This window comes from Schistocerca serialis, chromosome 9 (genome assembly GCF_023864345.2).
Source record: "Schistocerca serialis cubense isolate TAMUIC-IGC-003099 chromosome 9, iqSchSeri2.2, whole genome shotgun sequence".
NCBI classification, from domain to species: domain Eukaryota; kingdom Metazoa; phylum Arthropoda; class Insecta; order Orthoptera; family Acrididae; genus Schistocerca; species Schistocerca serialis.
Genome location: NC_064646.1, coordinates 229,183,066 through 229,201,195, shown reverse-complemented (window position 1 = coordinate 229,201,195; position 18,130 = coordinate 229,183,066). Strand labels below are relative to the sequence as shown.

Here is an 18,130-nt window from a genome sequence, read left to right as displayed (position 1 = left end):
ATTCAAATGTTTACCTCTCCACCTATTTTATTTCGTGAACTATTGATTTTTTCAATGTTTACTGCACTCTGTGTCACTCTGTACATACCGGCAGAGGAATGCAGAACTGTATGTTATATAGGAATGCTCAGAGCTGCCTTCACCTCAGGTGGCATGCAGCTGACGAGAGCCATGTTATCTGTTTCGTGTCGTTCCCTCGATAACACGCCCCCGACGAGGTAAATTACTCGAACCCAATGTTGCACGCGCATAAACATCGCATGCATGCAAACGGATAGGCAGCAAACCACAATTATTTGTTGGGAGTACGTCACTTATTGCCTTAGGAGAAAAACAATGAGCCTCTTGACCTTACGATAGTCCGTACAACTTGACAGCTAGAAAAATGTTAACACTACTTACGACCAAGTGACGCAACGTGGAATTTTCCAGTGCACTAAAGCCCCACGCAAGGTCTTTGTCTGACTATATAAGTTTTTGCTCGCAAAAGAACTGCTTGTTTGTACACCATGGAGTTGAAACTACTGACTGTGTTGGCACTCTTCGCCGTATGTGGTAAGTCTGCTCTCCACAAAATGCTATCGAGAAGCCAAAAATGCATGTGTCCTACTTCACACTTTAGTTACTGTTATTAGTATTCAGTAGTTTCATTCGTTGATAATTATTTTGTCACATGTCGGAATGTTACTCACGTAACTTTCTCGGGTGACAAATGATATTATCGTATGCAAGCGTCGTAGTCAGTATGGTACTTTACACAGTAACCACATCTTGTGGATCACAAAATGGATGAGCCGGCCGAAGTGGCCGTGCGGTTAAAGGCGCTGCAGTCTGGAACCGCAAGACCGCTACGGTCGCAGGTTCGAATCCTGCCTCGGGCATGGATGTTTGTGATGTCCTTAGGTTAGTTAGGTTTAACTAGTTCTAAGTTCTAGGGGACTAATGACCTCAGAAGTTGAGTCCCATAGTGCTCAGAGCCATTTTGAACAAAATGGATGAAATCGGAAACACGACTGAAAATAAGTTCTGATCGCGATAAACGGGTTGTTAACTTTACATGGCTGGGATGTGTTACTCCGTCAACACGGTTATAAATTTTTGCGCGAGACTTGCGGGTATTTGTCCATGGTGCAGTAGCTCCCAGTGCTCAGTGAGACACCATATCCTGCGTTCAAATGGTTCAAATGGCTCTGAGCACTATGGGACTTTACATCTATTGTCATCAGTCCTCTAGAACTTAGAACTACTTAAACCTAACTAACCTAAGGACATCACACAACACCCAGTCATCACGAGGCAGGGAAAATCCCTGACCCCGCCGGGAATCGAACACGGGAACCCGGGCGTGGGAAGCGAGAACGCTACAGCACGACCACGAGCTGGGGACTATCCTGCGTATTCTGCAATCTACCAACTTACGTTACTGGAATATTGTTCATGAATCCAACTCATGACTCTCGTCCTCTGTATTAACATTGCTAAAAACCAGAAATTTTGAACTGTCACACAAAAGAACTGTGAGAAATGATGCGATATAATTTTTGTAGCACAAAATGTGTCAGATTTAGAAAAAGACTTTAAGAACATTGTTACTGCAGTTTACAAATTTAGATCAGAGTGCATTTCGACCATATATCACGCATTTTGAAAGAAAACGACAGTTTGTCAATGGAGTGAGTGATTGATTATTTTGTAAAATAAAAAAATAAATGAACAAAACACATTTAACAATATATTACGCATTATTCAGAATAAACGTTTTTCTGCTAAGTAGATTCTTTATCTGAAGCATGATTTGTCATAGAAAAGCGTGATACAAAGTGAACACAAATAAAGAAGATAGTCTGAGTTACTGATCTTTTATAGGGGAGAGTGTTGTATCGTGGGACATGCCTCAGACTTTCGGTTTTAACTAGCTTATTCCATGTTTAAATGATGAAACTAACTTTCTTTTTGCTGCAGTATTTTTCAGAAGTTACAAAAATTAGTTCGGAAAATTAAGATTTTTGCAAATCTAAAATTATGTTCCATGGTAAAAAATGGTCATGTACCATGAAGCAAATATTCTGCTCACAAGTTAGAGGAGTCGGTGGAGCAGTTTATTACTCTGAGATTTATTTCACCTGACTACCATTATGACCAAACCGAATGCTGGAATGTGATATAACCTGAGTTGTATTAATGTATCGGTGCCAGTAGTTAGTCACTTAGGAGCCCTGGTGCCGCTTAGATTGTATTAAATCGGGCGCACAGCGGCCCAACGTCCACCTAACGTTTGTTACGTGTCGTAAGCACCACAGACCACGACCTCTGTATTTCACGAAAATATTTGGCTCTCAGAGATAGTTCTGCACTCCTGCTCTCGATGCTACTCAATGTAAGCAATTTTGGGAAGCAACAAATCGACCATGTATTACTGTAATGAAAAAGGGTGTTGCAACGAATAAGAACACAGACCTTCCGTGATAAACAAAATATAATTAAGATGAGCTGTGTCCTCCAATAAAGCACATGTTACAACTGCAAGAGATTGCTATTACAGCAATGTTTGACCCCTGTAGTTAATCCGAGAGCACACAGATAACAGAGTATCAGGCTAACGTCTTCCCTTACGTGCTTTATGATGACACATCTCTCATTTATGTTCAGAAATTACCTTCACACTGAATCACGTTAAATCCTTCAGAACAATACAATATACGTTAGCCTTCTCTACAACAATCTGTCTTCTCTTTACGTACATAGAATTTAGGTACCAGTTTTACTCAGAGCTAAACAACTACTTTTGCTCTGCCACGCGGGACTTCTAATGATGCAGCTACAGCAAACACTCGCTCGCCTGAACAATACCATATTACGCAGTTAATTTAGATACGTTTAACTGCATTCAACTCTACGGCCATCTTGTGTACAGTAAAACCTTGAGACCATGAGGATCAAATTAGAGAGATTAGAGCCCACATGAGCCATACCGACAATCTTTCTTTCCACGAACAATACGAGACTGGAATAGAAGGGAGAACCGATAGAGGTATTCAAAGTAACCTCCGCCACACACTGTCAGGTGGCTTGCGGAGTATGGATGTAAATGTTGATGTAGGTATCAGAAATTTACACCAGCCCTGAGCCAGGCAAGATATCGCTTACCCATGACGATGAGGCTACATGTTGATCGTTATACGCGGTTCTACCGTTGTTCTAAAGTTTATCAGAGTCTCAATGAGTCTCGTATCCCACAGTCAAAATCACTGCTTCGCTTACGCTTTTACTGGCGTATTAAATTGCGGAATAACCTGTCGCTACTCAACTGCTGTTCCAGACACTCGGAGCTGTGCCTGGCAAGCCATTTGCACTGTAAAAGTACTTACTGATCTAATAAAGTTAGCATTTCATCGGAGCGGTCTGATGTGGATCTGTCCATCATGAAAGACCCAAAGCGATTCTCCAGAGCGAAAGTATCAACACCGAAACTAGCACCCACCTCCTCCTTATTCGTACTTCTGCGCCACTGAGCAATCATGCCGTTACTCATTTTATAAATTAATGCAAGAAAATAGCATGTAGAAGAGGAGATCATTTTCTTAAGCCCTTTCCTAAATCATGTGCTTTAGATTACATCTGAAATATATTTTTCTTAAGCTGAAGGGTTAAGAACAAGTGGGACTATCTTCTCTCGACTCTGATGTCTCACAATATCGCCATCGAAGTTCTACGGGGGAGTGGCTCCCCCCCAGCATTCACAATATAACGCGTTTTCTGATGCAGGAACGGTATTATCACGCTGAAATTGGTCTATAAGGTACTATAAACCTATCATTTTTCCGCGCAACTGGCACTCCAATCTACACACTCGAGATGACTCAGAGCCTTCTATACCGATCGTTCGATGTATGCCTGCCCACTGCCTTCTGCATACTCTCATTTACATTTACTTTGATTAATAACGAAAACATGTTAATTAAAATCGCCTTTTGGATGGCGTGAATTACTTTGGTTTAAATTTTGGTGAAGCCCTTACATTATTATTATTACTATTATTATTATTATTATTAAAATTACTATCGAAGCCTTTAAATAAAATTGCAAAATATAGTGGGCATATTTATTCAGCATTACGTAACGTAGTTGCTACGTTACATACTGAAATTTAAAGGCGTTGAAAACGAGAAAACCTTGCCCAATCTGTATTTAGTCGTCTATCTGTGACATTATTATTTCGCTACACAGCAATAATCAGCAAGTGAAATCAAATTAGGCATAAGTATTGTGAAAAACGAGTTTCACATTAATATTCCAGTTTTCAACAAAGCTAAAACTGTTACAACGTTAACGAAACTCAATTAATTTTCAGATACCCCATGTTCCATGGTAAAAGACCTTCGAAGTATGGTCCACACATATAATTAATTTTAAGGACGTATAGAAATCCACTTTCCGTAAAATTCTGTAACTGAAGAATCAGTGTACAAGCGACAGGGCTCATACCTCAGATTCTATTGATTATAGAAAGATAGAGTCAAGTGTTTTAGATAGCCCTTAGACTAGGGACCCTATTTATACCCAAAGAAGGATCATCTTACTGTAAATATCCTACAGTACAGGGCCAAAGTTCTAACAACACACACTTCCTCTAGCTTGCTATATGGGACCTAATCGTTTGGTTCTTTTTGCATCAGATGTGGTCAACGGAACGCATTACGCAGCTGATGGAGGCACTATTTAGTTCATTGGCGGCTCCTGAGAAAACCCGAAAAATACGGTTTTTGATTATCAGAAACGAGCTCCGGATTCAAATGGTTCCAATGGCTCTGAGCACTATGGGACTTAACATGTGAGGTCATCAGTCCCCTAGAACTTAGAACTACGTAAACCTAACTAACCTAAGAACATCACACACATCCATGCCCGAGGCAGGATTCGAACCTGCGACCGTAGTGGTCCCGCAGTTCCAGACTGAAGCGCCTTTAACCGCTTGGCCACACCGGCCGGCCGGATTCAGAGACGGCTATGTACAGCAAGTGGATGAAATGTGTGGGATATTTTTCTAACATCCAGATCCTGGAGACCCCTGAAAATATTCTTGATATCTTTAAACTTTTTCGAGATGCAGCAGTTCAAAGTAATTCAATTTGTACACGTAAATTATGCACGTAAAATCCAGTGTGAGACGAAATCTAAATAATAAATATCCACAGAAAATTACTCAATTTTTGATGGTTTATTCTCTAAGTATTTGTCTATAACTACCATGTTTCCGTTTTCAAAATCTTTATGTGTTTTCGAGAAACACCTCCAAAACATGGTTTTTGAGTACTGAAACCTAGCCATGGATTCCTAGAGGGCTATGAACAGAAAATGGCTCTAATTTTTACGGTATATTCCTAAGATCCCTCTCTCGAAAGAACTTGAAAATAACTTTGGTATCTTTACCTGTTTCCGAAATATAGAGATTCAAAATTTCCCTACCGGTACACATAAAATCCAGCGGCTGTAAAATGCCTCCATTATCATCAGAAGCATTCTGGGAACACATGTTTTTTTCGTGCAAATAAAATCCGGTGTGATGTGAAAAATTACGTAACTGTGCACTATTGCAATTTCACGTAAGTAAATTTTTCTGAGTCATAAATTTCTTTTCAGATGAGTGGTATGCCCTGCCGTAGCAGGAGAAATAAGGGAACCAACGGAAAATACTCATATCGGAGCACAAAAATGAGAATATGCCCCTCTTTATTAAAAGACTAGGACTGAAAAGTGGGGTACTGGCTACCTCATTCCACCTTCCTCAGTACCTTTACAAAGTTTTCCTACAATTTTGACATGCGAACATATTCATGCTTTTTTTGCTAAGAGACGAGGAAACAGTGGCAGTGCCAAAAAGAAGAAAAGTAATAAATACTGGAAAATAGTAGTGGTTGTGGTACAGAGAAAGCGAAGGAGACAGGGGAAGTGTCGTAGAAGGAGACGGACATAGTCCCAATGGAACATAATTGGCAGTGACAGAAGATTGCTAGGAAAGGAATAAAGGAGGCAGTACTATTGGGAGAGGAATAAAGAGAAGGACAAAGTGGAAGCAAGTGAGAGTCAGTGATAATGAGAGCCCGAGTCCATGACAACCACAACGAAGAAGAGAGAGAGAGCTACAGTGAGAAGAGAAGCGTAAGTGGAAAGGAATTAATGAGCTAGCAGCAATAAGAGGGAGCAAGAGGGAGACAGTTAACAGCGAGAGGAGACAGTAGCAGTATTAGGATAGAACGAAGGGGACTGTGGCTGTGAGGCAGGAGACAATGACAGTTAGAGAGACACAAAGAGATAATGATAATGAGTTGGGCTGAATGAGTAAATGAGAATAAGCAAGTACGAGTGAAAGGGTTTGAGCTACTTACAGCACTAGACTAGTGGCTGTGAGCCGGATACAGTTCTGGGAGCTTGTGTGGGTGTCAGTTGCACGATAAGAAGAGCGCAAAATGTGTTGGCATGCCCAAGAGTTTTGGGAAAATCTTAAAGGTGTTGACGAGGGTATAATGAGGCAGCTGGTACCCCTTTCCCTGTCAGTCTTATATTAAACAGGAGCATATTCGTCTTGTTCGTGTTCTTATTGGAGAATTTTTCCGCTGGTTAACAATATGTTCCTAATACCTGCAATATATTATACTGCACTTCAATATGTGGAAGTCGAAATAAATTAAAATGTTGCATAAAACAGAATCTCATATATAACAACAACAAAAACTGTAGAAAATGGTGGAAACTGTCTGCGACGGGCACCAGTGGGCATTCCTACATGTCATTCTGAAATCAGTCGCTAGAGTGAAGTATCGACCAAAAAACTTCGTGTATGCCCTCCATGTACAACCATCTTCCCTAGAGAGAAATTGGTTTGCAACGAAACGAATTTCAGAATCAGTTCCAAGAATAGTTGTGTGTCTCTGGATTCACGATTTTTTCGCTTGGTTTTCTACTTCAACTTTTTAGTTGCTTCGTTGTATGTTTCGGAATTTATGGTCCCTGTTTGTGCAAATCGGTGCTATGATCATTTCTTATTAATTTCATCGGTATTTGTTCTGTTTAGCCCTAGTTCACTATACAGTGTGAGATAAGTACGCAATGTAACCGATTACAATAAACACAAGAATAGAGAAAAAGTTTCTCAGAACAGGGGCATAGCTATTTAGAAGTCTTTAAAGTTACCCAGAACATAAACAGAGCTATTTAGAAAACATCTAATAATTTGGAGTCTAAGGTGCCTGAATTAATTTCTGATATTTATTTTATCGACGAATGTAACCTACACCGTTCTCCCTGCTTCGCACATAGTTAAGGGCTCAAACTGACCGGTTGTCATAGGTTCAGCATTCTTTACTATAATGGCAAACTTATTGTAGTTTTTATCGTGCCTTGTGTGCAATGTAGCTATCGTGATAATTTTAACCGCACTTCAGATTTCTTAGTAATGTTAACAAACTGAGGGACTACACTGGAAAACCTGAGAGAAGTAGTCAAAACTGAAAGCAGATGTGTACCTATTATTATATTTTCTTCAACGTGGAAAACAGACTGTTGAATCTCTTGACTGCGCTACGCAGCAAACGGAAAAATGAACGACATTTACGCAGTGTTAAATGTGTCAGATATAGTTTGGGTATGAAATTACCTCTTCATTGCAATTAAGTTTCTACTTTGGAAATGCTAACTGATATATTTCGTAACACGTAAGAACACCTTTTTGTCGGGATGATTGATAGAACACGAATACGTACATTAGTAAGTAATGTTTCAAATATGTGAATGGAATAGAAAGGTTGTTTACATTTTCGAAGTTAGTAAAATTTTACAGCATCATCATTATCTTCTCCAGTGTGCTGCCTTAGGGCAGGTATTCACATGTAGCTCTACAAGCAAGCTTGTCACTTTTTACCTGCTTAGTTTTCTCTTATTTGTTTTCTATCCTTACACTATCAACTGGTATTTTCTGCGTCCCCTTCTTCTTCCATCCACACCATCCATCGATAAACTACATTTTTTCATTCAGTGTCCAAGAAAATCGTATTTTCTTTTACTGGTAACCATTAAAACTCCTCCCCCTTCACCCACTCTTCTCAGCAACTCCTCATTTTTCACTTAGTCTAACCATTTTATCGCTTCAGTCCTCCTCCAAATCCACATCTCAACTGCTCCTGTTCTTGCACCTTCCTCTTTCCTCAGAGTACATCTCAGCTCTGTATAATGCCACCCCCCATACAAAGCTCTTTGTCAGTCTCTTCCTCTGTCCATGCACTCACATCAAAGCCTCGTCTTGTTATTAAATGCCTCCTTGGCAATTGCTACACCCGTTTTGACCTCCTTATTGCTTGTCATGTCTTCTGTAATTATGTTCCCCAGATATATGGAAGCACTAACCTTTTTTACAGTTATCTTCAATGACGTTAAAAGTTATTATTGTTGTTAAATGTTAAGTCCTTTCTGTGACCACCATAAAGTATTAATATGTTAGTAACCAACATGGGTTTTCTTGTTTCAGGTATCGTACAGGCCAGGCAGGTCGCTCCGGTAAGTTATCCTGTTTTAGCTTTGACAAGTTTCCTAATTTTGAACCTCGAACGCACTTATATTATGTTCCATTTTAGAGACTTTCGCTTAATAACTCTATAGTGAATGGGCTTTTCTAATCCCACCTGTTTCCAAGAAATTATATCAACTGCTAAATATCAGTTTCCCTTACAAATGAATTCCTTCTTTGCAAATAGATACCAAGATGAGATCCGTTGACAATAGGAAAATACAGGAAGTTGCTATCTGTACAGATATCATTGATGATCTTCCAGCTCTCTAACAATGAAGTTATATAAAATCTAGACCTTTCGCTGCTTATAGGCATTGATAAATATCAAAGGGGACAGTTGAAAAACGTGTGCCTCAACTGGGACTCGAACCTGGGACTTCTTGCTTGCGTGGCAGACGCTCTATCCGACTGAGCCACCGAGGACACAGACAATATTGAAACTGAAACTTCCTGGCAGATTAAAACTGTGTGCCCGACCGAGACTCGAACTCGGGACCTTTGCCTGCAAGGTTCGCAGGAGAGCTTCTGTAAAGTTTGGAAGGTAGGAGACGAGGTACTGGCAGAAGTAAAGCTGTGAGTACCGGGCGTGAGTCGTGCATCGGTAGCTCAGTTGGTAGAGCACTTGCCCGCGAATAGGCAAAGGTCCCGAGTTCGAGTCTCGGTCGGGCACACAGTTTTAATCTGCCAGGAAGTTTCATATAAGCGCACACTCCGCTGCAGAGTGAAAATCTCATTCTGGACATATTGAAACTGCTTATCTCTGCCACGCTCTGTCCACACACTACATTTCTGGTGCCCCTGCCCACCATACTCATTACTCGCGGCAGTCAATCTACCGATTCCCGTAAGAGATTAAGCAATGTGAGTACACCCGGACTGGGACATGTCCGAAAGGATAGATATCATCTTCATATAGATAAGCCCGCATCTCGTGGTCGTGCGGTAGCGTTCTCGCTTCCCACGCCCGGGTTCCCGGGTTCGATTCCCGGCGGGGTCAGGGATTTTCTCTGCCTCGTGATGGCTGGGTGTTGTGTGATGTCCTTAGGTTAGTTAGGTTTAAGTAGTTCTAAGTTCTAGGGGACTGATGACCATAGATGTTAAGTCCCATAGTGCTCAGAGGCATTTGAGCCATTTTTCATATAGATAAGGATACCGGCCCATGGTCTTCTTCAGTGCGGATGCACTAAAATTGCCCGAACTCTTACGGGAATCGGTAGATTGACTGCCGTGAGTAATGAGTATGGTGGGCAGGTTCACTAAAATGTAATGTGCGTCTCACGGGGAGCGTGGAGGAGATACGTCTCTGCACTCGTAATACCGTCTGTGTCCTCGGTGGCTCAGTCGGAAACAGCGTCTGCCATGTAAGCAGGAGGTCCTGGATTTTAGTCGCAGTCGGGGCACACATTTTTCAACTGTCCCCATTGATATTTATCAACGCCTGTAAGCAGCGAAAGGTCTAGATTCCATATAACTTGCTACGTAAATACAGTCGCGAAGTACTTTGGAAACTGATTTTGTTGACTAATAACTACGAACAGAACACAGTAAAACGTGCAGTATAATTTTTCGTTTGGAAATTGAATGAAAATGTAGTTGTTAATTAAAAAATCTTAAAAGAAGTAGTTCTTGATGTACTGCAGCTCTAATAATGTTGTTCGTTTTTTAATCGTAGTGAAATACGCGGTTGCTATTCGGCAGGAAGGTCCAATCTGTCGCGAAATGGAAACCACTGTGAAAATCAAAGATGTTTTATTTGCAACAGCTATCTACACCTTCCAGCTAGTTCTCTACAAAGCCGCATCTCCAACTAAGACATCTGTCGTAGCGTTGTACCAACTTTCCAATACCCTCATCATAGAAAGCAACCGGCTGTGCTTTCCGCCAATTCTCTATATTGGTCCACAGCTCCTTGTCTGTGCCAGAATGTGGTCTTCGAAGCCAGCGGTTCATGTGAGGAGATACGAAACGCAGGGGGAGACAATTACTGGCTATATTGTGCGTGTTCAAACACTTTACATCGAAAACGTTGCAGGAGCATCTTCATTTCCTCTGCACAGTGCGGCCGAGAATTGTCGTGAAGACATCAGGCAAAATCTCCCACCAGACTCTCACACGTCACGGGAGACTCTATTTTTTAGACATATTTCTGTGCACTCTGTGCGCTCAGAACTGAAAAGAGTGAAGGGACGCGATCGATGGGAATACTAGAACACAGCCCATCACGTCTGTGCAAAGTTTCATTGGATTTTCAGCGAGATTGCACCTTACATTTTGCGGCGTGCACTGTAGCTGTAGCGGTTATAAGCTAAGTACTGACAAACTTATTTGTGCTCTGTAATACAGTTATTACATTTAATAGATTTCAGCGGTGTTGCGTACCGTTTGTGGCGAAATAACGACTTAATAAACTTTTGTAACCGTTCGCTCGCTGTGTTTTATAGAGTTTCCAGTGTGTTGAAGTCGTTTATGTCCATTATAATTATCCGGGCTGTTATGCCGTGGTCGGTTGATGAATTCTGAGGTGATTCCCAACGTTTCGTCTCCGACTGCGGGAGACATCTTCAAGGGGGTCCGTAGCTTGATGGAAGGTCCAACACACACACTGTCTCGCTACTGACTGACCTTCCACCAAGCTACGGACCCCCTTGAAGATGTCTCCCGCAGTCGGAGACGAAACGTTGGGAATCACCTCAGAATTCATCAAGCGACCACGGCATAACAGCCTGGATAATTATAATGGACATGATATTTCCGGCCGTGAAAGTTTACATTTTAGTATGAAGTCGTTTAGTAAATTTCGTGCTTTAGTTTTCAACTGACGTTTATTATTCTTTCTAGTGAAATATTTCAGTAAAATTTTCATTTAGTGTTTTAACTTCGCTTAGTGTTACAGTGGTCGTTTTAATTTTTTGGTTTTAGCTAATAATTTTGTGAAGTTTTGCTGGTATTGGTATCGGCTGTGTTGTAGTAGTATTAATACAAGTAGGTGCTTTCTTAGTAGGCAGAGAATTTCGAGACCATTATTGTTAGTTCTTAAACAGTTCTACTTGTGTAACTGAACTTTGGTAACGTAGACGTATAGTTTATTTTCAGTAACTGTAAAATTTTACCATGAGTGAAAAGTGTGGGCTCCGTCGTAGGTTTGTGAGTAGTGGATTACGGTGTGGGATTTGTTCAAAGTATTTTCATTGGGGGGAATGCAGTGGGGAAGCCAGTGGTCAATTTAGGGACATCCTCTCCTGGGAATGTAGAATCTGTAGTAGAAACAAGTTAATAGAGGAACAGGAGCGTAAGATCTGTGCCCTTCAGGTGCAGTTATAATGCACAAAGGAGGAACTAGGTAGGTTGAGGGGGGTGAAGGGTGGTGGGGAATGGGAACTGGCAGTTGGCAAGAAGGTAGCTAGGAAGAGGAGGTATTCAGTTTTACTTTGCATGAATGCAATAGATACGACCAACTGTCAGAGTTGAGTGGAGAGGAGCCTCGTGTAGCTGTAGATGTAGGTAACTTGCAGCAGTCCTCAGCAATTAGGAGGCCTAGGTTAGTTGCAAAGTCTAGCAGAAAGAAGGTTCTGCTGTTAGGTACTGACACGTTCCATGACCTTGGAGATTTGCACTTCAATTTGGTCCTACTGAACTTGACATGTAAATAAAATAAAATAAAATAAGCCTCGTAGTAGGTGACCAATACCAGTGGACTTTCAAGTACGGGCTCCTGGTGTCAGTTACCTTGGAGTTTCTGGAATATCACCGTATTCGAGGGAATGGTATCCGAATCTTCACAGGATTCCTGTTAGTTACCGTATACATTCATTACTGTGGGAAGTATACTAGCTCTAAAAGAATTATTCTCTGATTAATAAAATGTTGGACACACAGTAATATGAGGAGCAGCCAGATGAAAACTGAACACACGCCGCAACGGGACCTTGTAAGTAATAAACAGACACATTAAGATATTTGTCCCACTGGGAGATGAGACGACTAGTTCCTGTTTCGTTGGGCGCCCTCGGCCGCTGACGTATCCCCAAGCACACCTACTGTTCCACTTCCTCGTCCGACTGAAATCGAAGTCCACGCATGTCTTTCTTCAGGTCGCTAAATACATGAAAATCATGCGGTGAATGATCTTGGCCGTACGGAGGACGTTGTAGTGTTTCCCAAGCAAATTGCTGAAGAGTATCATTCGTCCCACTAGGAGTGTGGAGCTGGACGTCATCGTCCGAGACATTCCCGAGCGTTGTGACTTTATGGTGCACCGCAGTTTCTGCAAAGTGTTTCCATAGCACTGTACACTGATTATGGTTCCACGTTCGAGGAACTCGACTAGTAGCGCGGCCCTGCAGTCAAACACAAAGGTCATCATGACTTCAAGTAATGAAACCATTTCAAGGCCGAGGACAAACGCGAAGGCCAAAGTCGCCTTTCGGATGCGACTTTGTAATCCAGGCACCTTGTCGTGTACTGCCATAAAAGCCGAGACGTCAGCGACTCAGTCTACGGTATTACATCTACATCTACATCCATACTCCGCAAGCCACCTGACGGTGTGTGGCGGAGGGTACCTTGAGTACCTCTATCGGTTCTCCCTTCTATTCCAGTCTCGTATTGTTCGTGGAAAGAAGGATTATCGGTATGCCTCTGTGTGGGCTCTAATCTCTCTGATTTTATCCTAATGGTCTCTTCACGAGATATACGTAGGAGGGAGCAATATACTGCTTGACTCCTCGGTGAAGGTATGTTCTCGAAACTTCAACTAAAGCCCGTACTGAGCTACTGAGCGTCTCTCCTGCAGAGTCTTCCACTGGAGTTTATCTATCATCTCCGTAACGCTTTCGCGATTACTAAATGATCCTGTAACGAAGCGAGCTGCTCTCCGTTGGATCTTCTCTATCTCTTCTATCAACCCTACCTGGTACGGATCCCAAACTGGTGAGCAGTATTCAAGCAGTGGGCGAGCAAGCGTACTGTAAACTACTTCCTTTGTTTTCGGATTGCATTTCCTTAGGATTCTTCCAATGATTCTCAGCCTGGCATCTGCTTTACCGACGATCAATTTTATATGATCATTCCATTTTAAATCATTCCTAATGCGTACTCCCAGGTAATTTATGGAATTAACTGCTTCCAGTTGCTGACCTGCTATTTTGTAGCTAAATGATAAGGGAACTATCTTTCTATGTATTCGCAGCACATTACACTTGTCTACATTGAGATTCAATTGCCATTCCCTGCACCATGCGTCAGTTCGCTGCAGATCCTCCTGCATTTCAGTACAATTTTCCATTGTTACAACCTCTCGATATACCACAGCATCATCCGCAAAAAGCCTCAGTGAACTTCCGATGTCGTCCACAAGGTCATTTATGTATATTGTGAATAGCAACGTTCCTACGACACTCCCCTCTGGCACACCTGAAATCACTCTTACTTCGGAAGACTTCTCCCCATTGAAAATGACATGGTGCGTTCTGTTATCTAGGAACTCTTCAATCCAATCACACAGTTCGTCTGATAGTCCATATGCTCTTACTTCGATCATTAAACGACTATGGGGAACTGTACCGAACACCTTGCGGGAGTCAAGAAACACGGCATCTACCTGGGAACCCGTGTCTATGGCCCTCTGAGTCTCGTGGACGAATAGCGCGAACGGGGTTTCACACCATCGTCTTTTTCGAAACCCATGCTGATTCCTACAACCGAGCCAGATCGACATGGACTGCCAGAGACTGTTAACATTTAGTGTTTAGTTATGAAGCGTGACTCGAGTTGGAAACGGATGACAACCACATACGAGTGTAGAGGCAGCCTCGTGAACGTTACGGTTACGCCCTCGCTGCCGTGCACCACATCACCTGCACAGCTAGCGTTACGGCCTCAGGGCTATAGCCCACGGTAGGCGGTCCCCTTTAATTATGGTACATGGGACCTTAACGGTCCAGCGTTGTGTTGGCGATATTCTTGAGCCTGATTCTTCACCAGGGGTAGTTTTCCAGTAAGATAATGCTCGTCCGTGTAAAACTCGAATTGCTCAAGACTTCCTACGTCATGTTTCGACTCTCTCATGGCCGGCCTGCATCCCGGACTTGAACGCTACAGAGAGTGTGTGGGATCAGGTGAAACGCAGATGCCGTCACTCCGTACGTGATTTGGGGGTGTCTATTCAAGATTTGCGGGCCACTGTGCAGTGGGACATCAGACATCTAATCAGCTCGAAGGCAGGCGGTGTTGCGACATGTATTGTAGCAAAAGGCGGTCCAACGGGGTACTGAAGTTGCACTATACTAGTCTGCTTGTATTCACTGTATTTGTTTACTTGTCTTGATTTTAAGATCAGCTGAATCAGTCCACCGTATCATTATGCCTAATAAATGTCATTTCGATCCGGTGCTCGTCTCTTGGTGCGGTATTTTCGGTATTGCTGCGTCTATGTAAAATATTTTACAGGACGCTCGTGTGGAAGACTGACTTCTCGCATAGGCAAGTCAGACGTCCAACGGTGCTTTTGTTTTGGACACATTGGGTCATTTTGAACCAATTAATGTTCCAGATCGTAAAGTATGTTTTGAATGTGTGACACACAGGAAGGCTGCGGTCCCAATCATTCAGAGACGTCAACCTTTCCATGTAAAAGTCCAGCTGCCAATGTTCCGTTTGTCTTGAAGTCTTACGCCCGCTTATGGTGTCACCCATATAAATACCAGGACGTGCCGAGGAATAATGTCTGTGAATTTTTTGTTTTATTCGCAGTATCGGTTGAGGAGTTAAATGCCATGCATATTACTCGACCCACTTTCCCACTTCGCCGATGTAAATTGCAAACCTCTGACGCTAGAGGGATCCAAATTGGCGATGTGTACCGTAATTATGTGAGTTCGTGAGAAATAGTGTGTTGTAAACATGCAGAAAACGTGCCTCCAGCTGAGTGCCCTGTCCTTCTGTAGGACAATGGCAGACTGCACACGAGCGCTGTGCCATGTGCAGCACACCGACGCCTTGGGTTCACTGACACGGATCATCCTACATACAGTCATGGCTCGACCCCTTTCGATTTTCTTCCGTTTCGAAAATTTAAAGCAGCTTCGAGGACTTGACTTTGATAATGGTGAAGCGGTGGAAGCAGAGATGAGGTTGTCGCTCCGTGAACGAAGTCCAACATTGTACAGTGATCGTATCAAGAAACCAGTCTCTCTTTGGATGACATGTGTTCGTAAGCGGGCTGACTATGTTGTGAAATAAATTTGTAGACATGAAGAAAAAAGATATAAAATGTTAGTAAAGTTATTTTATTTAAAGAGCTTTAAGAATTTTCGCATAAAGAACTCGGAGGCATTGCTTCTCAGATTGTCATCTTACCTGCACAAAGGGCACTTCGTATTTTAAGTTAATCTTGATGTGTTACGGAAGTATGTTACTCGTATAAGTAAAGGGTAAATGAAATTAATTTGCTACAAGACAGATACATATTTGGGGTAATGAAGTGATAATGACGTACTTGAAACGCCCGCTAAACCCGCAGGGCAGAACAGGTGATAAGGATTGTGGAAAGGTCCAAACAAGGTGGCGGTCAGTTTCACTTCAAAATTGTAATTCATTGTAATTTAATAACACGTTTAAAACAAAACGGCGCTTAGCCGGACCTTTACTACTACGAGTTACAAAATGCAATTCTTTCACGGCTGAAGGCCCCCAAACAAGAAATACTGAAGACACCCAGCTAAAATTCCAAATAAAATAATTAAAATATATACGTATATCACAGCTAGGCTGAAAACCTCAAGGCAAAGGTGGCTAGAACAAACATAAACAAGGTTCAATACAAACGGCTAAATTCCACAATTAAATTTCAACATTTTAAAATATATTACCACAATCTCTTAAGGTAGAAGGCCGGAACGTTTTCGCTTAAGGGGAAATTTTAAGAATAAGGCTTTAAGCGGCTGAAGTGCCACAGTTGATTTTCCAAAAATTCAAAAATACCTTAAAACTTTAGGTTTTAAGTGACCGAAAGCACACTAAATGAAAAAGTAACGCAACGACAATAACTAATTTAATAATAAGGTTTTAAGTGGCTGAAGGCCTACAATTGATTTTGCAAAAATTCAAAATAGCTTAAACCTTTAAGTTTTAAGTGGCCGACAGACAACTAAACGAAAAGATAGCACAACAGCACTAGCTTTCAGCAAAATATCCGCTTGCCAGAATTCAAACTTACTTATACGGGCTGAAGGCCCTTGATTTACATAAACCACAATAATAACTTTTTTTAAAATCATTGGCTATAATACATTACCAACAGACCATTAAAAAAAGGACAGTAGAGACAACGGCACTCAGACGCCTCCAGGGGGGGGGGGGGGGGGGGGGAGGTTGGAGGGAGGGAGGCCTGCCCTCGAAAGATTAACGTTTACTTCGATGAGACAGGTGGTGGGCCCAACTACACTTGGCTGAGCACTATGGGACTCAACTGCTGAGGTCATTAGTCCCCTAGAACTTAGAACTAGTTAAGCCTAACCAACCTAAGGACATCACAAACATCCATGCCCGAGGCAGGATTCGAACCTGCGACCGTAGCGGTCTCGCGGTTCCAGACTGCAGCGCCAGAACCGCGCGGCCACTTCGGCCGGCCCAACTACACTTGATCCGTCGGTAACCCAACCAAGATACAGTCACGGACCGACTGACCAAACCACTTTCTAGCCACCAATCGGTACGTGAACTCAAGTACCAAACTGTTACAGACGTGATTATCCGCAATGAAATATGTATTAAGCTGTCAAAACTACACACCGTGTTGGACAGTGACAACAGGTGAGGAAAGGACACTGTCTGAAATTACGTTAGTGGCCAGGGCAGGTAACCGGAACACTAACGACCACAAGGCAGAAAATTCCGCTTGTGCACTTGAATTGTAGTGAACCAATACAGTTAATTCCACACCACGGCGGCTCGATTTCTCCACTACAAACACTCGGTGTTGCTCACAGGAAAAGCTCCCCAACAGCAAACCACCGAAACGAGCAACACAACATGAACGGACGTAGCTTGGGTACTTAGGACACCACTCAACTTTGACGCCCAGGGTCGGTGAGCCACGAAGCTCGTAGCGATCGGACGGCTACACACACGCTCCGACACTGCGCAGGGACTGTCAGCGGACCCAGCCGACCGGCCGCATTGACAAGGGAACCTCCCCATCGCACCCCCCTCAAATTTTGTTATAAGTTGGCACAGTGGATAGGCCTTGAAAAACTGAACACAGATCAACCGAGAAAACAGGAAGAAGTTGTGTGGAACTATGAAAAAAGTAAACTAAGTATACAAACTGATTAGTCCATGCGCAAGATAGGCATCAAAAAGGATAATGTGAACTCCGGAACGCCGTGGTCCCGTGGTTAATGTGAGCAGCTGCCGAGCGAGAGGTCCTCAGTTCAAGTCTTCCCACGAGTAAAAAGTACAATGTTTTATTTTCGGACAATTGTTTTGCGAAGCTGCACAGGTACACAAAGCAGTATTGTTTCCGTGATCGTGCGTCAATTATCAGAGTTCAGGCACTCACACATAATC

At 42.5% G+C, this 18,130-nt stretch overlaps 1 protein-coding gene across 1 annotated transcript in view; it reads left to right on the top strand.

Moving 5' to 3' along the window:
* The first annotated feature begins 483 nt into the window (after positions 1-483).
* The window catches only part of LOC126419509 (uncharacterized), a 101,561-nt gene continuing 83,914 nt past the window's right edge, over positions 484-18,130 (top strand). The window contains exons 1-2 of the mRNA XM_050086699.1: positions 484-555; positions 8,522-8,550. Of these exons, the coding sequence (XP_049942656.1) occupies positions 510-555; positions 8,522-8,550 (75 nt within the window). The 5' untranslated portion in view covers positions 484-509. The remainder of the gene's footprint in view (positions 556-8,521; positions 8,551-18,130) is intronic.